General features: G+C 41.8%; 1 protein-coding gene across 3 annotated transcripts in view; it reads left to right on the top strand.

Annotated features, from left to right (window-relative positions):
- The window catches only part of FHIT (fragile histidine triad diadenosine triphosphatase), a 68280-nt gene that overhangs the window by 28291 nt on the left and 12449 nt on the right, over positions 1 to 27540 (top strand). The window contains exons 2-4 of one of the 3 annotated variants that reach the window (XM_040359662.1): positions 4968 to 5020; positions 22847 to 23308; positions 23560 to 24040. The exons of 1 other annotated variant lie outside the window; for it this stretch is intronic. In XM_040359662.1, coding sequence (XP_040215596.1) covers positions 22871 to 23308; positions 23560 to 23757 — 636 coding nt within the window. In that variant the 5' untranslated portion in view covers positions 4968 to 5020; positions 22847 to 22870 and the 3' untranslated portion in view covers positions 23758 to 24040. Of the gene's footprint in view, positions 1 to 4967; positions 5021 to 22846; positions 23309 to 23559; positions 24041 to 27540 lie in introns of those variants that run through there. One more of the 3 variants, XM_040359663.1, reaches the window with a different exon arrangement.

Genomic DNA, 27540 nt, shown 5'->3' with positions numbered 1-27540 from the left:
TGATTCTATGAATCAGGCGCATAGATACGACCGTCGGAACTCAGATATACGACGGCGTATCAGGAGATACGCCGTCGTATCTCTTTCTGAATCCGGCCCTTTATCTCTAGTAGCGGAATTTGCTTCAATGTGGCCTTTTCTTTACTATTTGTAATATTCTATTTCTTGTTTATTCTTTTGATCTTCCTCTCGCATTTTTTTAGTAAGTGATCTAACTCTTCCCTGTCTTCTTCATACTGTCTAAGTTTACTTTTAAGCTGTTGGTTCTCGGTTGACATGAATTCTATATTTTCTTTTGTTTTATTCAAGATGGTTCGGGTTTCCAGCAATTCTTTCTTTAGGGCTGGCTGTTGTTTGGACATTTCATCGCACCAAACCAACATGAACGGCAGAAACTCTATGAGGAGCCGATCCTGCTTTTTTGTGTCATATGTGCCAACAAAAGCCTTCATTAGTTGGTTAACCCGGCCATCTTCAGTAAAACTATTATCACATGCCCTTTGGACCTGTTCTTTTAGCTCTTTTTGGTAAACTCCTCCAAATTTCCCCCTCGGTTTAATCTCTTGTGAGCGTATTTGATTATGACACCGTAAAAAAAATATCTTGAAATTTTCCCGATGCTCAGTGGCCTTTTTCTGCCTTGAGGTGATTACCGCTGGGGTGGTATCGCCCTCCTGGCTGTTTCTAGAGGAACATGATTCATCATCGCTACCAGCCAATGTACAGACGATATTTTTCACAATGTTTATGCAAACACAATCACCAGTATGTTCTGTAATGTGGCAAGATTCCCTCTTACAAAAAGATCTCAGCAGTGCATCCAAAATATGTTGTGAGTATGGTATGAGATCTCTATTTAGATCTTAATGCTATATCTCTTTTAATTAGTGCCTCTAAGTGCCTTACAGTAATTTGATGAACTTAGTTAAGACTTTTAATGCATACCATAATCTTTTCCTGAGTTCATTAATTTATGGGGTTTTCCTGCCAAAGTATAAAATATCTCCCACCAATAAATAATTTGACTTTATTAAATATTGAGTATATTCATACAATTTCATACAGAACGAGATTTACTGGTGATTGACACTTTGCGCATACACTATAAAAACATCAACTTGTGGTAAACAATATTTAATATAATAACTCAGAGGGGCCCATATTGGTCTGTTGGAAAAATAGCTACAGTAATTTACGCTTCAAAATCAACACACAATATTCCTTGTCGCTTCAGGGAAACAGTTCTTCGAGTTTCTTCCGGCCGAAAATAAATCTGAATGGTGTGTCACCAAGTCAGCAGAATAATATTGCTAAATTTGGATAATTATTCAACCAACAGAGTACCACGATTTTATGGAGCTATGAAACTCCCCCTGGGATCACAGAATTTAAACTTATCGAGATATATATTTGAAATCCTTAAAATTCGGTTGGAATAATACACCCCTAAACAATCAAATCAATGCATAACCCCTAAAATATAATCCCTACAATTCTGAGAAAGAGAAAATGAGATTTGATCTAGATGATCTGTGTCTTACCAAGCTTAGAGGGGAAGATTCACGTCACAAGGTCCAGCCAGTTGGGGAGTGGTCAGAGATCAGCAGACTTCATGGTATCTAGGGATGCATCTGGTGTATGGGGTCTGTGATCCCTGCCTGATGGGCCTTAACCATTTTTATACCATTTTGAACAATATGCTCATAAAACTGTCCTGAGTTCATCCCAGGGGTTCGGCTCTCTTTCTATTGGACGAGAATTCTTTACGATTGGCCAGGTATCGGAGGAGATATTATTTTCAGCCACTGGGGGCATCTGAGGCTTACAAATGTTTTTCTAAACTTATTGTGTCAAAAGTAGATGCGTTTCTTTTTTATGAATATTTATCTACACTTGGGGATCTGAATATATGTCTATACTGCTCCCTAATAATTGGCACATAATGTAATCCTTGAATGTGTATTTGATTTGTTAGAATCATACTAACTACATGATTGCATGAAGAATAACATGGTCCATATCTCGTCAATGTGAACACAACACAGGTGTGATAGGTATTGTCATATGTTTTCATTATGCAATATGTATACATGTGTTCTCTTAATACGTCCACAACGTGGCATGGGCGTCATTTATGATCAGTATGTATATATCCACATATATATGCGGGAGAGAAATAGGAGGAAAGAAAGATATCTATCGACATGTATATGACATTTTCTTTAGCTGGTCGGCCCTGCCCTTTAGACTGAGAACTGGGCGAACAGTTTAGCTGTACAAACAGATTCTTCTTATCGATACTCTTTAGCCAACTCAGCTCTAGCCTTATTCATACGTTCGTTTGTCCAGATCCTGGGTGTCATATACCTTGCGGCATTATCCATTGTCTGATAGACAGCTAGAATCAACACTGGTATTTAAAAAAAAATTATCAGAAAAAACCCGCGGATTATTCTGATCCCAGCGCTCGATGGAAAGAAAGTTAAATGTATAGTTGTTTTATGCAGTGGAAAAGCAGCTATTATAATAAAATAATGACATAAAAACGATGTATTATTAAAGAAATTATTAACAAAACATTAACAGCGCTAGAAAGAGCCTAAAAAAGGCTTATGAGACCAATACTCATGTACTGCAATGGTACATTGAGAAAAAGATTTCTGAGACTATATATATATCGCATGAAAAATATTATGTAACATGTGTTCCCACTCTTTGTGAGTCCATTAATAATAGTCCGTGTAATTTCTCAGATGTACAGTTCTTTGTTAGGAGTGATCTTCACAGTATAGCTATTTGTCTGCTCAAATGCTGGTAGTGACTCTCTGTGATTTCCCCCTAAGGTTTTGTACTCACCAGAATGTAGTACTTTAAAGGTATTGGATATATCCACTTGTACGCATCGGTTCTCCTCCTCTGGTGTGTGGTGATGATCCGTGTGCTCTTCAATCTGCTTTGCTGAAAAATGTCTGGCGTTTATAGAACTCAATAGCTGAAGCTGCAATTTACACTTGATGAAAGTAAGGAGGTTCCAATCATAGAGTGAGAGCCTGGAGGCAAACGGGTCCTGCTTTTCTCTTATAGAAAACTCATTGTGCTCTGTGATGCAGTTTTCAACAGTCCTTGGTCTTGTAGTAAGTGTCCTTACAAATGCAAACACTTGGATCCAAAATCAGGGATGAGCAGCCATGCAATATGCCTCCTCACATTGAGACCCTCACCTATGAGGGTCTCAATGTGAGGAGGCATATTGCATGGCTGCTCATCCCTGATTTTGGATCCAAGTGTTTGCATTTGTAAGGACACTTACTACAAGACCAAGGACTGTTGAAAACTGCATCACAGAGCACAATGAGTTTTCTATAAGAGAAAAGCAGGACCCGTTTGCCTCCAGGCTCTCACTCTATGATTGGAACCTCCTTACTTTCATCAAGTGTAAATTGCAGCTTCAGCTATTGAGTTCTATAAACGCCAGACATTTTTCAGCAAAGCAGATTGAAGAGCACACGGATCATCACCACACACCAGAGGAGGAGAACCGATGCGTACAAGTGGATATATCCAATACCTTTAAAGTACTACATTCTGGTGAGTACAAAACCTTAGGGGGAAATCACAGAGAGTCACTACCAGCATTTGAGCAGACAAATAGCTATACTGTGAAGATCACTCCTAACAAAGAACTGTACATCTGAGAAATTACACGGACTATTATTAATGGACTCACAAAGAGTGGGAACACATGTTACATAATATTTTTCATGCGATATATATATAGTCTCAGAAATCTTTTTCTCAATGTACCATTGCAGTACATGAGTATTGGTCTCATAAGCCTTTTTTAGGCTCTTTCTAGCGCTGTTAATGTTTTGTTAATAATTTCTTTAATAATACATCGTTTTTATTAACACTGGTATTTAGTTAGGGATTGACCATACAATTGGTTTCGTAACCCATTCTTCTTCTTTAATTAAATGTCTTGTAACACACACAAGCAATCTCTCGTCAGCAAGTTTGCGTACCGTTTGTTTTCTTCTGGGGGGATGAAAGTGTTCCTCTTTGGGTTTGGCTGGTTTAGATGAAAATATGATATTTTGTCTCTTGTAAAAAAAATGGTATTTTGAGGTATTCCCGTCATGACAAGAGCCAGCTCCCTGCTAATCTATTTTAGCAACCTCCCCTGATAGAAGATTCAGGCTGCTTTTGTCTAAATTGTCAGAGAATTTGTCAGGAGTTATCAGGCTGATAACAGAGTAACAGTTTAGGAGACAGCTACGGGACTTAGATCATTGAAGAGAGATAACAAAACACTGCAGATAAATGTGCCCAGCTCAAATTTTATGAATCGGGTTTACATCCACTTTAAGTCTTTGGTTGATCCAGTAGAAGGAGAAAAATATAAAAAAAAGCGTGATACAATTTCTCTAACAATATATACATTTATTTTCTAATCCCCAAAGAAATCAGTTACTCCATTGATCAACATTCTACATTGCTATTATTTATTTTTTGTGCATTTAGAAACACATCTAGCCATTTTTAAAGTGGAAGCTCTGCTCATCTGCTACCGATTCTGCCCCCCCCGCCTCCGGTGCCACATTTGGCACCTCTCAGGTGGAGCAGATACCTGTCAAAAACAGGTACTCGCTCCCACTTCCATGTAAGGGCACCACAGCGACCTACGTCATTTACGGCTTCTCCTCCTTCCCACCCGCTGCCTTCTGGGAAACATACACAGGTCCCAGAAGACAGCGCGACTCACGCATGCGCAGTAGGAAACAGGCTGTGAAGCCTCAAATTTTCCCTTCCTGTTTCCCTTAGTAAGGATGCCGACACCTGCACCCGGAGTGAATGGACGGGTCAGCTTTGGGTACTGATAGCGCGGGCTCCCTGGACAGGTAAGTTTTTTTTTATTAAAAGTCTTGTAGCTGCTGACTTTTTATTTTATTTTTTTTATTTTTTTACAGGCTGGAATTCCTCTTTAAGCTCATCTACTGATTTGGATAGAACTAGCTCCTGCGTAAGTCTATTCCCCATTTTCACATCTCACTGTAAAGTCTGGTTTCTATATGTAGGAGTTAAAACTGAACTCCAGCTATAAATGAATAGGCTGGGAATACTAAAAATAAAAAAGAAAGCTTATGCTGCCATATTCCCCTTCAGTGTACTGTGGGCCCAATACCACTGCCTGAATTTTATGAATGGCTTTCAAAATGCATCATGTAAGACTGAAGGCTGAGAATATATAGTGATATCCACGCTCCATTATAGGTAAGCCCTTTAGTAGAGCTGCACGATTCTGGCCAAAATGAGAATCACGATTTTTTTGCTTAGAAAGAAGATCAAGATTCTCTCACGATTCTCACGGCGTAAAATCTTTTACATTTATAAAAAAAAATAAAAAATGGGCTAACTTTACTGGCTAGTTTTTTTTTAATTCATTAAAGTAATTTTTTCCAAAAAATATGCATTTAAAAAGACTGCTGCGCAAATAGAGTGCAACATAAAATATTGCAACAACCGCCATTTTATTCTCTAGGGTCTCTACTAAAAAAAAATATAATGTTTGGCGGTTCCAAGTAATTTTCTAGCAAAAAAAATAATGATTTTAACTTGAAAAGAGCTGTCAGAAAAAGGTTTGGTGTTTAAGTGGTTAAACGTTCCCTAATTTACATACAGAAGTTTATTCCTTTGAAGTGATACAATGTTTAGACTTAACTTTCCACTGATAAAGAATGTTTTTAAAACTTGGCAAGCTGCCCAGACTGACTTTTGGCTGAGAGCAGACAGGAAATTCTTTGCATACCAAAGTGCAGAGAGAAAATTATTTTCATGTCAAAGATCGTGAAGCCCTGTATCAAGAATTGCAATGGGAAAAAGATCGTGATAACGATTCTTGACGATTAATCGTGCAGCTATACCCTTTAGTCATATTTTTTGTAATTTCCTTTATATATAGAACACATAGAAATGTACGAAAGTTCAGTGTACATTGAAGAGAATAAAACTTTCATACAGAGATTATATTAAAGATTTAAAGTCTTGCATTTACTGCATAATGTAATCAATAAAGCTTTATACAAGGTCAACAGATTCCTGTAATGTATCAGTATGGTAGCCAGAATGTTATCTGTTCCTCTGTGTCTAAGAGTAGCAAAGGAAGAGGAATCAGGACATGGTTGTATTCTCTATATCAAGGTAGGAAAGGTTGTGGATAGTGTGCAGACGGGAGAGTCGATGTAGGGGTATTGGGGGATAGGAAATTAGTGGTGGTTTTGTGGGACTGTGTGGGGATATGGGATAGGACTGGTTTAGGTGATGGAGAGGATGGTGGCCGAGAAGTGCAGGAAGAGTGGAAAACAAAGATAAAGAAGAGAACAGGGGGATAGATTGAAAAATAGATGTTTCGTGGAAAAGGGATCCTTCTGTCCCTTGGGTGGCAGCCAAGAATTAATGTCCGGGTTTAGTGGTTTCCAAAAATGAAGACTTTACCTTCCTCTGAGAAAGTCATTTCAGTAAAACCATATTGTTCGGTTTTAGGTTGGCTATGGAAAAAGAGTGTGAGGTCTGTCAGATATTTTCAACTCTAATGCCGCGTACACATGATCGGAATTTTTCCATCGGATATTCCGATCGTGTGTAGCCCCATCTGAGTTTTTTCATCAGAAATTCTGATGAATTCCATCGGACTTTAGATATAGAACATGTTCTATATTTTTCCGATGGAATTCCAATGTGATTTGGCTGGGCAAAAGCCCGATCGTGTATACGCGGCATTAGGGGAGTGGATGGAGAAATCTCTCTATTTCAGGGGAATGTAAGATTTTGCTGCATTTAACCACTTAAGCCCCGGACCAATATGCAGCTTAATGCCCAGAGGTGTTTTTACAATTTGGCACTGCGCTGCTTTAACTGGTAATTACGCGGTCATGCAATGTTGTACTGAAACGAAATTTGCGTCCTTTTCTTCCCACAAATAGAGCTTTCTTTGGATGGTATTTGATTGCCTCTGCGATTTTTATTTTTTGCGATATAAACGGAAAAAGACTGTAAATTTTTAAAAAAAAATATTTTTCTTAAAACAAAAAGTAAAAAATATCGAATAAACTAAATTTTAGTCAAACATTTGGGCCAAAATGTATTCAGCCACATGTCTTTAGTAAAAAAAAATCACAATAAGCGTATATTTATTGGTTTTCGCAAAAGTTATAGCGTCTACGTTATAGCGGGTACATTTTCTGGAATTTACACAGCTTTTATTTTATGACTGCCTATCTCATTTCTTGAGGTGCTAAAATGGCAGGGCAGTACAAAACCCCCCCAAATGACCCCTTTTTGGAAAGTCGACACCACAAAGAAACTGCTGAGAGGCATGTTGAGTCCATTGAATATTTTTTTTTTTTGTCCCAAGTGATTGAATAATGACAAAAAAAAAAAATATATCACTAAATGTTATATTGCTCACACATGCCATGGTTATATGTGGAATTGCACCCCAAAATACATTCTGCTGCTTCTCCTGAGTACGGGGCTACCACATGTTTGGGACTTTTTGGGAGCCTAGCCGCGTATGGGGCCCCAAAAACCAAGCACCGCCTTCAGCATTTCTAAGGGCACAAATTTTTGATTTCACTCCTCACTACCTATCAAGGTTTCAAAGGCCATAAAATGCCAAAATAGCACAAAACCCCCCCAAATGACCCCATTTTTGAAAGTAGACACCCCAAGCTATTTGCTGAGAGGCATGTCGAGTCCATGGAATATTTAATATTTTGACACAAGTTGCGGGAATATGACAAACTGATTTTTTTTTGCACAAAGTTGTCACTAAATGATATATTGCTCACACATGCCATGGTTATATGTGGAATTGCACCCCAAAATACATTCTGCTGCTTCTCCTGAGTACGGGGATACCACATGTGTGGGACTTTTTGGGAGCCTAGCCGCGTGCGGGACCCCGAAAACCAAGCACCGCCTTCAGGATTTCTAAGGGCATACATTTTTGATTTCACTCCTCACTACCTATCACAGTTTTGAAGGCCATGAAATGCCAAGATGACACACAACCCCCCCAAATGACTCCATTTTGGAAAGAAGACACCCCAAGCTATTTGCTGAGAGGCATGTTGAGTCCATGAAATATATTTTTTTTTTGCCCCAAGTGATTGAATCACCCACTCTTCTAACCACTTGAAGAAAAAGCCCTTTCTGACACTGTTTGTTTACATAAAAACTTATTTTTTTTTTTTTTTGCAAGAAAGTTAAAGCGGGGGTTCGCCCTGTAAAAAAAAAAAAAAAAGTTTTTTTTTATTAGACAATTAAATTCGGCATCGTAGCGCGAGCTACGGTATGCCGGTCTTACATTTTTTATGCCCGTACTCACTGCGGTATCGTTGATTGAAGAATCCGGGGAATGGGCGTTCCTCTGGTGAGAGAAGGTGATTGACGGCCGGCCCTGGCACGTCACGCTTCTCCGGAAATAGCCGAAATAGGCTTGGCTATTCACGGCGCCTGCGCATAGCCTGTGCGCAGGCGCTGTGAATAGCCGAGACCTACTCCGGCTGTCTTCGGGGAGCGTGACGTGCCAGAGCCGGCCGTCAATCATCCTCCCTCTCCATAGGCACGCCCATTCCCCGCGGGAGTCGGATTCTTCAATCAACAATAGCACAGTGAGTACGGGGTTTAAAAATTTAAGACCGGCATACCGTAGCTCGCGCTACGATGCCGAAAGTAATGGAATAATGGGGTGAAGGAGGGTGAACTACCGCTTTAAGTTGAACCCCCAAACATTATATATTTTTTTAAAGCAAAGGCCCTACAGATTAAAATGGTGGGTGTTGCATTTTTTTTTCCACACAGTATTTGCGCAGCGTTTTTTCAAACGCATTTTTTGGTGAAAAAATACACTTTTTTTTTATTTTAAAGCACTAAAACACACTATATTGCCCAAATTATTGATGAAATAAAAATGATGATCTTAGGCCGAGTACATGGATACCAAACACGACATGCTTTAAAATTGCGCACAAACGCGCAGTGGTGACAAACTACATACATTTTTAAAAACCTTTAAAAGCCTTTACAGGTTACCACATTCGATTTACAGAGGAGGTCTACTGCAAAAATGACTGCCCTCGATCTGCCCTTCGCGGGGATACCTCACATGCATGGTGCAATTGCTGTTTACATATGACTCCAGACCGACGCTTGCGTTCGCCTTTGCGCAAGAGCAGGGGGGACAGGGATGCTTTTTTTTTTTATATATATTTAGCTTTTTTTATTTTATTTGTAAACTGTTCCTTCCATTTTATTTATTTTTTTACCATTTTTATTGTTATCTCACGGAATGTAAATATGGATGGCAATAGTGGCAATAGTTAGTGACAGGTACTCTTTTTTTTTTTTTTTAATGGGGTCTATTAGACCCTAGATCTTTCCTCTGCCCTCAAAGCATCTGACCACACCAAGATCGGGGTGATAAAATGCATTCCCATTTTCCCATTGGCGCTGTTTATATCCGGGGGGGGGGGGGACATTCCCTCCCACTGAATGTAAAAGCAGTCTAGAGGCTAATTAGCCGCTAGGATTGCTTTTACATGAAAGCTGGCTGAAAAGAATGATCCCAAGATGATGCCTAAACCCACAGGCATCATTCTGGTGTAACCATTCAATGTCCAGCAACATACCAGTACGTTGATGGTTCTTGTTGGACATGTATTGTAACCTTTTTTTTTCATGCAGCCTGTTGGCTGAACGAAAAAAAGATTGATCGGTGGGTATGCCCACCATTAGAATACCTCCCTTCATCCACCCACTTCTAATGATGGGCATACATGCACCATTTATATATGCCGAAGCATGGGGTCATCCTCCCGCGAAAAAGATATGCCGCGTACACACGGTCGGACTTTTCTATGCCGCGTACACATGGTCGGACTTTTCTATGCCATGTACACATGGTCAGGAATGTCAACCGTATGTACGCGGCATTAGGAGCAAAATCGCTCCTCCGCCCCTAATGCCCCCATGCTTTGGCATATATGCTCTTTTTTTAACTGTGGTGGTGAAATCACCTCCTACAAGCGTTGGAGTCGCGGCTTTATATATCGTGGGAGCAAACGCTGTTGCTGTCACGCTAAATAAATCCGCGCTGCAACTGAATGGCGTACCTGCTAAGCAAATGATGGTTAACATTAAAACAAAGTAACATTACAGTATAACAGTAAGATCATACCATACCTGCAAAGCAAATACCAAAAAAAAAACATAGTAAAAAATAAAACATTTAACGCAACCTGTGCCTAAAATATATATATGCCGAAGCATGGGGGCATCCTCCCGCAAAAAAAGTTATGCCGCATACACACGGTCGAACTTTTCCATGGGCAAGCCTCAGTCGAAATTTCGACCGTATGTACGCGGCATAAAAAGTTATGCCACGTACACACGGTCGGACTTTTCTACGGGCAAGCCTCCGTAGGAATGTCGACCGTATATACGCTGCATTAGGAGCAAAATCGCTCCTCCGCCCCTAATGCCCCCATGCTTCGGCATATATGCTCTTTTTTTAACTGTAGTGGTGAAATCACCTCCTACAGCACTGGAGTCACGGCTTTATATATCGTGGGAGCAAACGCTGTTGCTGTCAAGATAAATAAGTCCGCGCAACAGCTGAATGGCGTACCTGAAAACAGTAAAGTAAATTACATACCTGAAACGCAAGCATGAAAAAAACATAACAACAATAAAACTTTGCAGAATAGAATACAGTAAAAAAGAGCAGAACAATAGAGAGAGAATAGAGAGGGAGAGAACAATAAAACGACAACTATTTCTGTTTTTTTTAACTTATATATTTTTTTTGTGTTTTTATTTTTTACTTTTTTTTTTTTAACACTTTTTTTGTAACTGTAACTGTTCAACTTTTCGGTTCCAGGTTTGGGTCTCTCAAAATGCGATGGCATCTTGGGAGACCCTGTGTAAGTGTGCCTAGCCTGTGAAATGTTTTACCCTACGCTAATACTTCACTCGTGTGTGGAAGCGTTCAAAACATTCACCAATACAAAGACCAGGATCGGCAGGACATTGGGGACAAAAATAACGGGTGTCACGCCTAAATCCTCGCTTGGTACAGACACGACATTTTCTTTGGGGGGCTCGTTGGGTAGGGGTACTCTCGAGGGCATATGAAAAATGCTTCTCATGCAGTCGGCTTACTGCATTTGGTAGGGGATGATGAGGTACAGAACCGCCTGGATACAGGAGTTCTGTGACTATATCCTTCTGGAATTGAAGGAAGGATCCAGTCCGTCTTGAAGCTTTGTATAAGACATAAGCATTCAGTAAAGTCAATTGGAAAAAATGTAGAGACACTTTTTTGTACCAGCGTCTCGCCTTACGGGCAATATGATACGGCGCCATCAACTGGTCGTTGAGGTCCACCCCTCCCATATTAAGGTTATATTCGTGGACACAGAGGGGTTTCTCCACAACACCAGTCGCCGTACGAATTTGTACTGTCGTGTCTGCGTGAAGGGTGGTAAGAACGAAAACATTCTTATTGTCCCGCCACTTCACAGCGAGCAAATTATTACATCTGCAGCAGGCTCTCGCCCCCAGCCTAAGACAGGAATCTACAAGCCTCTGGGAAAAGCCCCGGCGATTAGGTCGCACAGTGCCACATGCTCCAATCTGACGATCAAACAAGTGACTAAAAAGTGGCACGCTGCTGTAATAATTGTCCACATACAAGTGGTACCCCTTTCCGAATAAGGGTGACACCAAGTCCCACACAATCTTGCCAGTGCTCCCCATGTAATCTGGGCATCCTTCCGGCTCTACCTCACTATCTTTGTCCTCATAAACCCTAAAGCTCCATGTGTAGCCTGTGGCCCTGTCACAAAGCTTATAGAGCTTGACCCCGTATCTGGAACGCTTGCTGGGAAGGAACTGTTTGAAAGACAAGTGACCAGAAAATGTAATGAGGGACTCATCAACGCATACAACTTGCTGGGGATTAAACAAGGCTGCATAACGTTGGTTGAAATGGTTTATGAGGGGTCGAATTTTGTAGAGCCGGTCAAATTCAGGGTCTCCACGAGGACGACAAAGTGCATTGTCACTGAAATGCAGGAACCGCAGGATCGCCTCGTATCGATTCCTGGCCATGTGAGCAGAGAATATGGGCATATTGTGAATTGGATGTGTGGACCAATACATCCGCAACTACGGAAATTTGTGTATGCCCATGTTGAGGGTAAGGCCTAGAAAGATCTTAAATTCGTAACCATAATTGGTTTCCATTCTTTGGCAAGGAGAGACTGGGGATTAGCGGCGATGTAGGTACCAGCATATAAATTACTCTGGTCCACAATAGATCTATAGAGATCTTCCGTGAAATACAGCAAATAGAAATCAAGTGATGTAAAATCAACTGTATCCACCTGAATACTGGGTTGGCCAGTGAATGGGGGAAGTACGGGTGCTGCAGAAGTGGTGGGGACCCAATCAGGATAGGCGAATTCTGCAGCAAGGGCACTATGGGCACAACAGGCCTGTCTCTGTCTTCTTCTTGGTGGCAGCGGGACACTACTTGTGCTTGCCACCTCGCCAGCTTGAACTGCACTTATGGGACTTGCCACGTCACCACGTCTTACTGCAGTGCTGGATGAACGACCAGGGTGTACTAGGCCGCTGGTGCTTGCCAGTTCACCAGAAGGAATAGCGGCGCTAGTACTTCTCTGCTCCATACAAGGGTCCTGCGGTTCTTGCTGCTCAACAACATCAGAACGGGGTCGGGTACGCCTGGCCTTAGCAGGGACCACAACTTCGTCGTCAGTGCTATCTGTCATGGAGCCGCTGACGTGAACGGGTTCGTATTCTGAGCCTGATTCTGACAGATGCGTGACCTCCTCCTCTTCACTATCTGTCATGATCAGAATCCTGAAGGCCTCTTCACCAGTGTACATTCGCTTTGCCATTTTGGGCTCTAAATTTAGTCGTACACTGGTGATGATTCACAGGTAAAAAAAGCACCTGACAGTTAGCAAACGTAGAAAACGCTTAAAAAAAACCTGTTAGCGATCGCAGGGATCAGGCCTGTCTCTGCGAACGCTGCAGTTATGTGTCTTGTGTTTTGTAAGTGACAGTGATCGATCGATACTGCACTTGGGTGGGTTGGGCTGGGCTGGGCAGAGGGGCATAACGCATGTGCTAGCGGGTATCTGGGCTGATTCCGCTAACAATGCATTTTTGGGTACCCTAAACTGCTGGGTACGCTAGTATAGATCTGATCAGATCAGATATTGATCTGTTCAGATACTATACCACTAAGGGGGGTGTATGCTTTGCGCGTGGGTGTAAGCGTTACTGGCACTAACCTAACGCTGCCTGGGGCGACGCAGACCCTGACTGACGCTAAAATTTTATTTATATCACACGCCGGGCGATCAGGGGGTTAAACCTTTATTGGGTTATATACGGCGGGTGCCCTGATGCTATAAACAGCAAACTAACAACCAGTGTCAACCGTAACACTTATACGGTGATCACTGGTGAAAGGGTTAACTAGGGGGAAATCAGGGGGTTAAAACCTTTATTAGGTAATATATGGGGGTACCTGACGCTTTCTAAAAAAAATGGCGGCGAACCTAAAACAACTAAATAACTAACTGGCTAACCCGCGTCACCAGTGACACGTATATGGTGATCACTGGTGAAAGGGTTAACTCTAGGGGCAATCAGGGGTTAAAACCTTTATTTATGGGGGTACCTTACACTATAGAAACCTGGCGGCGAACCTCAAAAAAAACTAGCTACCTAGCGGCAACAGTGACACTAATACAGCGATCAGAAAACCGATCGCTTAGTGACACTGGCAATAGGGGGTGAAAGGGTTAATTAGGGCAAGGGGTTAAACCTTTATTAGGGGGGGGGTAGGGGGCTACCCTGGACCTAAAGGGGCCTAAAGCTAACTGCCCTGACACTTTTTTCTGTCACAAATGACACTAAATGCAGTGATCAGAAAATAAATGATCACTGCAATCAGTGACACTGTGACAGGGGGTTGATCGGGGGGGTTATGTACCTATGTGTGCTGTGTCAGTGTGCTGTTGGTGCAACTCACAGTACTGATGTCTTCTCTCCTCTGGATCCGGACTGAAAAGACCGCCAGAGGAGAGATGACATCACTTCCTCCCTGCCTGTGTTTACAGTTACACAGGCAGGGCGGGCACAGGAGGAACCTGATTCGCAGGGAGCGATCGCGAGGGGGTGGCTGGAAACCAATAGCCGCCCCCTCATCCCGGATCGCTCCTACACGGTTACCGGCCGTCGCATGTACCGGAGGGGGTCCCGATCGGACCCCTGACCCCGGGAAAGGTGGGGACGTACCTGTACGCCCATATGCCTGTACGTGCCATTCTGTGGACGTACATATACATGTGGCGGTCGGCAACCGGTTAAAAAGGTAAAGTAACCAACCCCCCCCCCCTTTTTTTTTTTCCTTAGGATTCATGATTTCTAGGTCTAATAATGCATCCCAGCAAGATACTAACAATACTTCAATGTCTATGTAGTGACCATGAGCAAATGTGTAACCAATCCAGTGTGGAATGGTATCAAAAGCTAAGTTACATTGGAGAACTGTGACAAATTACAAATTACTATCCCTCCCCCTGCTATTATACCAGAAACCCAACTGACAAAACTAATAAGAAACTCTCCAGGAATGTAGCTTGGACCCAAAGGTGAGGTCCATCCAAAGTAAACAAAAGTTCGGCAGATCCAATGATGATTCTGCGTTTCCTCTAGAAGCTCCATGCAATAGGATCATGGAGCAAAAAGGAAAAAAGTAAAGGTCTAATAACCAGAGCTTGGAACATACAGCAATATTGGGACTAGGACACCTTCTAGTGGCTAATGAAATTGCGTTCCCAGGATGTAGGTCAGCACTATCAGTTGTATGTGGTTCCCTTAGTGATCACTTATGCCAACAGTCTCACTGGTCTAGAGTAAGGAAGAAAGGTTAAGGTGATTTGTTCTTATAATGCAGCCCATTCTCCAGACATTGCGGCATCTACAACTGGTAATCCACACTTCCACTGCTCTGTTGTGATAGACATGGAGCCTGCATACTTATGGCATGACATAATGGATTTCCTTATCCCTCCCACAAGTAAGGAGTAATGCAGACCCAAAAAAGTGTTGTAGAAAATAAATAAAAGAACAAAAAAGGAGAAAGAACTATGCCAGTGGGCTGGCTCCATCTAGTGGCACAATCAGTAATGTTCCCATAATGAAATCAGTTCAGACGTAAAGGTAAAAAAATGTTTCCCTAAATAGCTTCCTTTTACCTCAGTGCAGTCCTCCTTCACTTACCTCATCCTTCGATTTTGCTTTTAAATGTCCTTATTTCTTCTGAGAAATCCTTACATCCTGTTCTTCTGTCTGTAACTCCACACAGTAATGCAACACTTTCTCCCTGGTGTGGAGAAAGCCTCTTGAGGAGGGAGGGGGCGAGCAGGAGCGTCAGGAAGCTATCTACTTTTCAGATAGAGAAAGGAGCTGTGTGTTAGTGGGCGTCCTGACCCTCCTGCTCGCCCCCTCCCCCTCAAGAGGCTTTCTCCACACCAGGGAGACAGTGTTGCATTACTGTGTGTAGTTTCAGACAGAAGAACAGGAAGTGAGGATTTCTCAGATGAAATAAGGACATTTTAAAGCAAAATCGAAGGATGAGGTAAGTGAAGGAGGACTGCACTAAGGTAAAGGAAGCTATTTAGGGAAAACATTTTTTACCTTTAAAACCCCTTTAACTTGTAGTTTGAAGAAAACAGAGCATGGGTGCAACAGTGTTCTTTTGCATATTGATAGACAATCTGACTCAATCCAACAAAAAGAGGGGAACAAGTAATGTAGCAGCAGCAACTTATAGTTCTTTATCCAGCCAATCACTCACCTCCACCGGATTATCAAAGAACTTCACAGCCCCTTTGTATTGAATTCGGAGCTTGCTAGGGTAAAGCATACTATATTGTATCTTCCTTTCTCTGAGCCGTCTACGAACTTCATTAAATGAGCAGCGTTTTCTCTCGGTTTCAGCCGAAAATCAGGGAACAACATCACATTCTCATAACGAAGATCCTAATGCTTCCTGTATTGGGCTAGAATCATGTCTCGATCACCTGTAATTTAGGGATAGAACCCGGAAGGGCCTTGGGAAAGCACCAGGGGTATGGGTGCCTGTGGCGACCCTGTGTGTTCTTTCCACCACGTAGGTGGGGATGTAGATCCTGCAGGGAGAGTAACTGCTTGAAGAACTGTTCAGCAAAAGTAACAGGAGTGGCCCCCTCAGTCAATCCCACCACCCGTACGTTATTCCTTCTCTGTCTATCCTCGGCATTATCCGCCCTGTGTTGGAGGGATCTTATCAGATCCAGCTTCCGACAGGTGTGTGTCATGGAAGTGCGAGGTATCTTACACCTCAGAGACTTTGTCCTCCACTGTTGTCGGCCTCCCCCCGATCTTATTCAGGCCGTGTCTGATCAGGGTGCATTCTAAGGAGAATTCAAAATTCAGCCTTGCTTGCATAAATTAATAGTTTAGAATCTGGAGAAGCACTGTGGTATACCGTGGGGAATCTACGATTACCCAATTTAGGAATAACACCCCTTTTAGTGCGTTCCCTGAAGGAAAATGATCTGGGATTTTAGTCTCCGCTATTTGGTGCGTTTTTCCGGACTATTAAGCCCTATCACATTGTACGAGATTGCAGCTAAGCGAGTCATGGCGCGATCTATGTGTGGAACAATTCTCGGACCAAACCATCAAAAGATAAGAGGGGGAAGAAATAAAAAAAAGGGGGGTGGGGGGAGGGAGGTGGTAAAGTAAGAAGGGGAAAAGGGGGGACGGAGTGTGAGAAAAGTTGAAAGTGTAAAAAAATATATTTTCCAGCACTTAAATATATGTGTTGGGCCCCACAAGCATAATAGTTTTTTATGACCACTTATACTGAGCAGCGCTGGGTATGTTGTTCTATAACTATGCTTATGTGACCCTTCCTGTGCTATTGTGTTATTGGTTATCATTTCATACTTTGGCTGTTGACTGTAACTATTCTTTGGAAAAAATATAAAAATAAAGGAATTACAAAAAAAGTGATAAAAATGTAATTTTCTTGCAGTGTTGCATGACCACGCAATTGTCATTCAAAGTGTGACAGCGCTGAAAATTGGCCTGAGCAGGAAGGGGGTGAAAGTGCCCCTGTATTGGAGTGGTTGACCCCTTTCAGTGCTTGTAGTCAGTTCGTATCTGTTATTGCAGTGCGTCCTTGTCTGCTCAGTACTGTTTTTACTGTTACTATTTGCGAGCCATGTTGCGGGTACGTTCTTGTCGCCGAGATCGTGCTGTGCTTGGTGTTGGGATTGTTGCTTTATCCCGACTCCAGTCCATGAACAGGGTGAGGAGGAGTTCATGGACCAAGAATTGGTTGCTTCAGCGGGACCAATTCTGTCACATGCCTTTGTTGCGGGAGATCCAGGAGAATAACCCTGATGACTTCAGGAATTTTTCCAGGATGACGGACCCCGTTTTTCAGCATCGGTTGACTTTGGTGTCCCCCTATATCACCAGGCAGGACACTGTTATGCGGGAAGCCATCACTGCTGAGCAGAGGCTAGTTGCCAAGTTGCGCTACCTGGCAACAGGGAGAAGCCTGCAGGACCTCAAGTTCTCGACAGGTATCTCCCCCCAGAGACCTATTCTGCCATAATACAAGTCCTGCAGGAGGACTATATTAAGGTAAGTTTTCTCCTTTAACCTCACATTCTATATATTTAATGCTTGCTAATGTATAGTATTTTTTTCATCAGTCCCTAATAACCATGATTTTAATATGCTGTCAATGTCTCCTTTGTTCCCATGCATGCTGTAAGCTTTTAATGCTCCTTTTTTTGCCTACATGCATATTTCCCATAACTAACCTCTGCAGCATGCTCTCCTGGGCCCAAACACACCTAGCCTAGTCACTTCCCAATGTATTTTGTCTGCTCCATTGTAGTGTTGACCCCCCCCCCTAAAATGTGTGCATTTTATTTTATTTTTCTAATTCAGACAGAGTGCTAGAGCCTTGATTTATGAGGTCCCCAACTCATCTCAAACCCCCCCCCTCCATAAAATCATTTAAATGGGCCATCAGAAGGGGTGAGGAATCTGATTAGTGATAATTTTTTTGTCTTAAAATACTCCTTCAAATTGATGTTATACTGATGTTTTGCCAAGAATGTTTTGGGATAATCTGCTTGCAATGTGTATCAAAGTCTTTTTTTTCTTGTTTAACTCCACAGTTCCCTTCTACGCCACAGGAATGGCAGAATGTGGCATCAGAGTTTGCCCAGCGTTGGAACTTTCCCAACTGTGGAGGGACAATCGATGGCAAGCAGGTCCGCATCGTACCACCACCCCATTCAGGATCCTATTTTTATAACTATAAAGGGTTCCACAGTATAGTGCGGTGGTGTCAGCCAATTATGAGTTTCTTTTTGTGGACGTGGGGAAAAATGGGCGGATGTCTGATGGCAGAGTTTTTGCACAGACTGGGTTCGCCCAACGGCTACTATGTGATGACCTGGTATTGCCACCTGCGGCAGAGAATGAAGAGGGACTACCTTTTGTTTTCGTCGCGGATGAGGCATTTGCGCTCGGTCCACATCTTATGAGGCCATTTCCTCAAAGGACCCTCACCCCTGAGAGGAGGGTATTTAATTACAGGCTGGCCAGAGCCAGAAGGGTGGTGGAAAATGCCTTTGGCATCATGGCCAGCCGGTTCTGACTCTTTATGATCTCTCTCAATCTGGCAGAGTACAAGTGGAACCATGTTGTCATGTCATGTTGTGTTCTTCACAATTTTTTGAAAAAACGGTCCCCTAATTATCTCTCTACTGTTGGGCCTGAGACCACACTACATGAAGCAAATCATTTGCCGGCCCAGGAAGCTGGCCCTACTGGCTTGGCCCCCCAAAGCGGCCGTGATGTGCGGCAACAATATCTTGAATATTTTATGGGTAGGGGGGCCATTGTTTTTTTGCTTGTGTTTCTTTTATCTTTCTCCTAGGTTCTCCTAGTGCACTTGTAGTGCCATGTGTATTTTCCTAAAGTAAATAAATACCCATCATTGTCAGTGTATACACCAAAAAAAAATATATATATATATGTGTTTTTTTTTTTAGGCAACATTGATTTAAGAAGCCACACATTGTTGAGTATAAAAGCTTTTTAATTGCACATTTTAAATGTGAGTCTTTTTTTTTTTTTATCTAAAATGCAAAAAAATAAATTCAGTAATGCAAAAAAAAAATTTCAGTAATTTTACTTGCTAAAACGCATGAACAGCCGTGGTTTAAAACATTATGAAATATGGAACTTGTAAAGTTCAACATGTACAATTGTACAAAAAAACAATTTAAACATTACAAACAAAATTAAATATAAAATATTTTGTGTTATTAAAATTAAAGCCTCCCAAGCACATCTATGGTGTTTTGAGTCTTTGCTCCACCTGCTTGGTATTTTGCCTGATCTGTACCTGTGTTTCTTGCTCCACAGGCAGAACAGCACCTAAAATTTAAAAACACGCCATGTATTATAAATATGCAGGCCTACATCTATTACCTGAACCTGTGGTGTATGTAACTGACCTATTGTGGTGCCAGTTTCCACTTCCTCCACTTCTTCCTCCACATTCCGCGGTTGTGGGTCTTTTGTTGAAGGTGTAGGGTTCCTAGGCTCCCGTCTCAAACCTCTTTGAAGCCATATGAGATTGAAACAAAAGGTATACTTGAGTAAAATTTATATTTGAGGCCTGAAAAAGGAATATGAACCATTCTTTGGAAGTGTGGTACAATTGTCTGTTTTGTCTGAGTTCAAGGCTGAACACATGATTGTATCAATTACCAAAGCTGGTACATTTATCTATTTTGGTCACGTTTGACACATGGAAACACACCAAGTATCCAGATGTGTAACCAGCTGCTGAGCATCCTCTCCTTACAGTACACTGAATCCAGTTACCGTATTTTTCGGACGATAAGGCGCACTTTAAAATCCTTTCATTTTCTCAAAAATCGACAGTGCGCCTTAAAATGCGGTGCGCCTAATGTATGGTTGTGCTTTCTGACCTAGAACCGATTTTATGTGGTACACTGCGCTCAAAAATCTGTCAACATGTTTTTGCATGGCCTTGGTAAGCTATGAAGCTGCACTGCTTGGATTGAGCATTACGGCCATCGTAGTCAGGACGTGTGTGCATTCATTCATTAATTTTCTATACCCGCTGCCCCAAAAATGGCTCCTGTTAAGAGACATGCTTATGAAGCGGATTTCAAACTCAACGCTATCAGTCACGCAGTGCAACATGGAAATAGAGCAGCTGCGAGAGAATTCAACATTAATGAATCAATGGTACGAAAGTGGAGGAAGCAAGAAGACGCCCTGCGCCAGGTAAAGAAGACCAAACTAAGTTTCCGAGGGAACAAATTGAGATGGCCACAGTTGGAGGACAAAATTGAACAGTGGGTTATTGAACAGAGAACCGCAGGTAGAAGCGTCTCTACGGTCTTTATTCGACTCTAAGCAACAGCGATAGCACGCGACATGGAGATCAATGACTTTCGAGGAGGTCCCTCTTGGTGCTTCCGTTTTATGAAAAGGCGTAATCTCTCCATCCGCACAAGAACTACTATCTCACTGCAACTGCCAAAGGATTACGAAGAAAAGCTGGCCATTTTCCGCACCTACTGCAAGAACAAGATCAATGAAAAGAAGATCTGGCCAGAACTGTGGGTATGGAGTTGGGTGTATAGGATTTTACTGTGTTTTTTATTTTGTTTTTTTATTTTTTGTGGTTGAACTGGATGGACTTGTGTCTTTTTTCAACCTGACTAACTATGTAACTATGTAACACATCACCAACATGGATGAGGTCCCCCTCACCTTTAATATCCCCGTAAACCGTACTGTTGAGAAAACGGGGACCAGTACGGTATCTATACGCACTACAGGAAACGAGAAGTCATCCTTCACTGTAGTTCTCGGTTGCCAGGCTAATGGCCAAAAACTACCACCCATGGTAATTTTCAAGAGGAAGACTTTGCCAAAAGAAAAGTTTCCGGTTGCCATCATTTTAAAGGCTAACCCAAAGGGCTGGATGGACAAGGAGAAGATGAGTGAGTGGCTGAGAGAGGTTTACATCAAGTGACCGGATGGCTTTTTCTACAAATCTCCGTCCCTATTGATCTGTGACTCCATGCGCGCCCATCTGACCGATACTGTCAAAGCCCAAGTGAAGAAAACTAATTCGGTGCTTGCCATTATTCCGGGTGGATTAACCAAAGAACTTCAGCCGCTAGATATTGGTGTCAACAGGTCGTTTAAAGTTAAATTGCGAGCTGCGTGGGAGCATTGGATGACAGAAGGTGAACACACATTCACCAAGACAGGAAGGCAACGCTGGGCAAGTTACGCCACTATCTGCCAGTGGATCGTGGATGCCTGGGCGAAGGTATCAGTCTCCAGTGTCATCCGAGCTTTCAGGAAGGCCGGAATCATCACTGAACAGCTAAGTAACAGCAACTAGACTGACTCTGATAATGATGAGAGGGATCCGGGCATGCTTGATAACGAAATCGCCCAACTGTTAAACTCAGACACTGAAGATGAAGAATTTGATGAATTTGTGGTAGAGGAATAAACTAAAAAAGTCAGTGTATTGTTTTGTAGTTTGTGTGTAACACTGAACAATGTTGAGAGTTATTGTGAAAGAGTTGAATAAAGTTTGACTTATCAGAGTTTTGTTTCATTTAATTTGTGCGCCTTATGACCCGGTGCGCTTATGTATGAAAATAAACCTGTTAGCAGTCGATCAATAATATTGCGCCTTATAATCCGGTGCGCCTTATGGCCCGAAAAATATGGTATATTATTTAAATATAGTTACCAACACATCTACACAACCATGTTCCAAAAATATTCTCACATAAATTGGCATGGTCAAATTTAGTTAACACTGTATCAGACAAAAACATCGTATTATTATTAGTGAGCGAATGAACAATGATTCCTACGACCAATTATTGTGCCCACAAACATGAAACTTGGCATCTTGAACTGTACTACATTAAAGAAAAAGCACATGCAGCACCATGCTAGTAATAATAATCTGAGTAACACGAAAATTACTTACTTTTTCCAATAACTTTTTTAATTTTGTGGTATTTGTCCGGCTCCCTCAACTTGATGTCAGACCATCTTTTGCGGAGCTGTTCTTTAGATCTGCGCACCCCAATTTTTTTTTGCCGAGTTTTAACCACTGTGTCCATTATTTTGGCCTTGACCTGATTAGGCTTTTTGTATGGACCATGTTTTGCATCATAATCCTCCCCCCTCAATATTGCCACCATTTCAACCATCTCCTTGAATGACATGTTTGTCGCCTTGTATCTCCGGAATCTGGTCTGTGGTTCCTCCTGACTTTCCTCCTCTGTTTAGGTTGCCACCTGCAGAGTCTCCGCCATGTTGTCTTGCACTACGAAGAGCGAGAAGGGGCGGGGAAAGTACTATAACGAAAGGGAAAGGCTTCACACATGCGCAGTGTATATAAAGGTAATCCTCATGTGTAAAAATGACGTTCAGTGTGTGAAAGAAGGCGTAAGCAATGAACGTTGAGATCGAGGGTACTTAACATTTTTTTGACTTGACTCATCAGGGGATGAGATTGTGGCCTATATATGGTCAGAAAGATTAGTAGAGTCTTGACTGACATTAGTATTTTTGTCTTGTTTTTGACTTGCAGATATCATGCAGGTCTTCAAGGATCATGATTTTATGGCTGAGTTCCTGCAAAGGTGGAAGAAACTTCAGATTTTATGGCAAACCAAAAGCACTGCTAATAAAAAATAAAGAAGCCAGGAAGGAAGAACTGGAGAGCCTGCTTGAATTTGTAAAGACCCAGATCCCCACAGCAACAACCAAGGATGTGAATACCAAAATTGGGACCATTAGGGGCACATATCGGACTGAGCGGAATAAGGTCCTGAAATCCATGAGGTCAGGAGTAGCTGCAGATCAAATTTATAAGCCTAGTCTGTGGTACTACAGTCAGTTAAGCTTCCTTGATGATCATCTGGAAGCAAGGGAATCTCTTTCAATCCTTCTCCCCAGACGTAGCTCCAGTCTTTCCTGCAGCCAAGCTCAGCCTTCTTTGGATGAACAACCTGAGTTCCTGGAGGAGCATGATTTCACCATATGGAGCCAGGTACAGTATTTGGCTAAAGATTTCTTGTAATAAAAGTATAATGATGTAAAATAGTTGTTACTATTGCTAAAAATGTAATGATTGAACAAAAAGTGTTTTACATATCAATAGACAGTAGTGGCCAAAAATGATGGGGACAAGAATGATTGTCTTTAATAATTATTAGCATTCAATTTGCAACTGTCATGAGGTGAAAAATGTGTGTGATAGATGAAGACAAAAATGTAACTATGTCCCTTTTTTTTTCACAGGCAGAGCATAGCAAGGATGAGGGGGGAGAAATGAGAGCCAGGAGGTGGCAGGCCCCAATGGCACACAGGAGGTGGCAAGCCCCAGTGGCACACAGGAGGTGGCCAGGCCTAACACCAGTTCCCAGATACCTCCCCTCTGCATTCCACAAAAAAGGGGCAGGAGGCTTAGGCAGATGGACGAGGAAACCCATGCCCTAATTAGGGAGTCTACTGCGGCCCTCAGAGAGCCCCCCACCGCTGCAGAGGCATTTGCTGCAATTATTGGAGAAAAACTACCAAGAATGGACATGGGCCAACGTCTCCGTAGCGAAACCCTAATTTCGAAGGTTATCAACATGGGCTTGATGGGGAAGCTTACTGACTACACGGACCTTGCGGAGGTCGCCCCTCCTGCTCCTCCTCCTCCTGCCACAAGCTCTCCTCCAGGGACACAGCCTCCGAAGACGCGGTTAACAAAGGCTGCAGAGAAGGCTACAAAGAAGAGAAGAAAGAAATTGTGGTCCTAAAGATATGTTCTTCTCATGGTCCCAATTTTGGTATTCACATCCTTGGTTGTTTGCTGTGGGGATCTTTGTCTGCACAAATTCAAGTAGGGTCTCCAGTGCTGCCTTCCTGGCTTCTTTGTTTGTATTACCTGTGTTTTTGGTTTGCCTTCACCTTTCATTTTTTTTTTTAAGCCAGAATAAATGGATTTTTGGTTTACTGTAAAAACTTGACCATGTGTTTTTATTCAAAATAGAGAGTTTGCTAGTGAGTAGGCAGGGACATTTTAAAAATAAATGTTCAAATTAACAAGGGACACTAACCTCCTTGAGGGTAAATAATACTTAATAATAATAATGTTGTTGTGGTAACTTGACACACTCAAATGAAAAAAAAAAAAATAATATATGGAAATCGGTCTAAAATATTATACAATTAATAACCAAAAAAGGAGATCTTCATTAAAAGATTGTAACAATGTAATAAAACTATTTTTATAGAGATCTGGCTTACAAAAAAATAAAGATTATTCATGAGATCAGGATAAATAATAAAGAAACAAGTTTGTCATAACTCTGTGAGAATATCAGCAGAAAAAGAAAATGATTAGTGTAGCATTATAAAGAAGAAAAGAATGCGCTGCATTAAACAAATGTGCTATCTCCTTTACAAACGCTAGTTTTACCCATCTCATAACTTGCTTCTGAGCATGCAGGTTTTTTTCCCCCTCGTTAAAGCGTACACACGACCGTTTTTCACAGCATGAAAAAGAACGACAAGAAAAAATAGAGCAGGTTCTAAAAAAAAATCGGCCATTTTTCTCATCGAGAAAAATGGTCTGGAGCATACACACAACCGTTTTTCATGACCAATATATATATGTCTATATATAGATATATATAAATTTTAGCAGAGACCCTAGAGAATTAAATGGCGATTGTTACAATATTTTATGTCACACTGTATTTGCCCAGCGGTCTTTCAATTGCAAGACAGAATAAAAAAAATAAAGTTGGCCCAATATTTTTGTATAATGTGAAAGATGATGTCACGCCGAGTAAATGGATATCTAACATGTCACGCTTTAAAATTGCGACAAAGTACGGTACTTAAAAATCTCCACAGGTGATGCATTTAAAGTTTTCTCCAGGTTTATCAGAGTTATAGAGGAGGGATTGTGCTAGAATTATTGCTCTGGCTTTAACAATCACGGCGATGCCTCACGTGTGGTTTGGACATTGTTTACATTTGCCAGTGTGACCGGACCATTATGCAGGTAAAGGACCTGGCCCCTTTTTGTGATTTGGCACTGCGCCGTTTTAACTGACAATTGCGCGGTCATGCAACGTGGCTCCCAAACAAAATTGGCGTCCTTCCCCCCCCCCCCCCCACAAATAGAGCTTTCTTTTGGTAGTATTTGATCACCTCTGCGGTTTTAATTTTTTGCGCTATAAACAAAAATAGGACGACAATTTTGAAAAAAATTCAATATTTTTTACTTTTTGCTATAATAAATATCACCCGAAAAAGATATAAAAAAACATTTTTTTCCCTCAGTTTAGGCCGATACATATTCTCCTACATATTTTTGGTAAAAAAAAATCGCAGTAAGCGTTTATTGATTGGTTTGCGCAAAAGTTATAGGGTTTACAAAATAGGGAATAGTTTTATGGCATTGTTATTATTATTATTTTTTGTACTAGTAATGGTGGCGATCAGCGATTTTTTTTTTTTTTTTTGTGACTGCCACATTATGTTGGACACATCGGACACTTCTGACACATTTTTGGGACCATTGTCATTTTCACAGTGAAAAGTGCTATAAAAATGCACTGATTACTGTGAAAATGACAATGGCAGTGAAGGGGTTAACCACTAGGGGGCACTGAAGGGGTTAAGTGTGCCCTAAGGGAGCGATTCTTACTGTAGGAGGGCGTGGCTGGACATGTGACGTCACTAATTGTCGTTCCCTATAACAGGGAACAGACGATCAGTGACAAGCCACAGAGAAGAATGGGGAAGGTTTGTTTACACTCACCTCTCCCGATTCTTCAGCTCCTGTGACCAGATTGCGGGACACCGGCGGCGATCGGGTCCGCCGGACCCACAGTCACGGAGCTTCGGACCGGGTCGCGAGCGCGACCCACGGCTGGGCACTTAAAGGGCAACGTACCTGTACATGCATGTGCCCAGCCGTGCCATTCTACCGACGTATATCGGCGTTAGGCGGCCCTCAAGTGGTTAAGTATGCGTTTATTTTTTTACACTTTATAAAACCCCAAACCCCTCCTCTGCACTTAAAAGCATTCAAAACGCCAAGTTTGGCTGTTTTGAATAATGTCATTTTTTTTAAGTCTGGTGTCTTTAAGTTTTTAGTAAACCGGAAATGATGTCATGACATCGCTTCTGGGTTACTAGATCCAAAACCCAGACAAACCCGATTCCAGCTTAGTTTGGGTCTCCGGCCAGCCAGCAAATGTGCCGGCTGGTCGCTCTGGCCTCCTGGTGGGACAACATAGCTTGGAAGGCGGCGTGGTATGTTGGTGTCCCCTCCCGCTGCTTGGGATAACAGCCGCATCAGTTGTTATCACAAGAAAGCCGACCGTCGGCTCTAAAAAAAAAAATGGTGCCTACTGGCATCACCTAAGTACAACTTCTTCAAGCCAAAGGCCACATATTTGCCTTGCATCAGCATGAAGGGATTAAAATGGGTCTCCAGGTTTTAGTAAAGTTTAAATAGTTTGGACCATGCTGGTCCAAACAAACTATATCCTTCTAAACTTCTTTACACAGGGCATATTAATCCGTACCGGGTCAAGTTTTTGTCCATTTAGGGTTTGTGGAACTGCGTGCACAGGGATGCATGGAACCCCTGTGCGGGTAAACAGGGCCCTCACATAGGGTTACAGATTCATAGGTTCTGTGTGAACCGAGGCTTACAGAAAACACTGCACATCACCAAAATAACACCATACCCACATTGAAGCATGGTGGTGGCAGCATCTTGCTTTTAGTCAAGGTAGAGAGAATTATAAACAGTTCCAAATACCATTTTTAAATGGGTCTTGCCAGACTTGCATAAAATCACAGGGCGACTAATCACTGTGAATGCACTAATTTTAGTGTACCAACGTCCCGAGAAAGTGACAATGGAGATTAATGGACTAATAAATTGGACTTTTGGCAGTACAGGTAGTTGATGTAAAAAATCTATAAATATTTATTTTGTAAAAAATGCATAAATAGAAACTTGTGTACATAATTTCATTAAACAGTATCAGCATATGGTATCAGTGCATCTAACACAAAATAAGAGATAGATTTATACTTATGCACCGAAATGGAAATTTCAGAACCGAAACGAAACCGAAATAAAAAAAAATGTCAGGCCGAAACCGAAACCGAAAATGACCCTTTTTTTTATAATTGTATGTTAAAACATACACTCACTGTGCCCCCAATTGCCTGCCTTTTGTTTCTTTTTTTTTTCTTTTTTAT

The sequence above is a fragment of the Rana temporaria genome, chromosome 7 (assembly GCF_905171775.1).
Source record: "Rana temporaria chromosome 7, aRanTem1.1, whole genome shotgun sequence".
NCBI classification, from domain to species: domain Eukaryota; kingdom Metazoa; phylum Chordata; class Amphibia; order Anura; family Ranidae; genus Rana; species Rana temporaria.
This window is presented reverse-complemented; position numbering and strand designations above follow the sequence as displayed.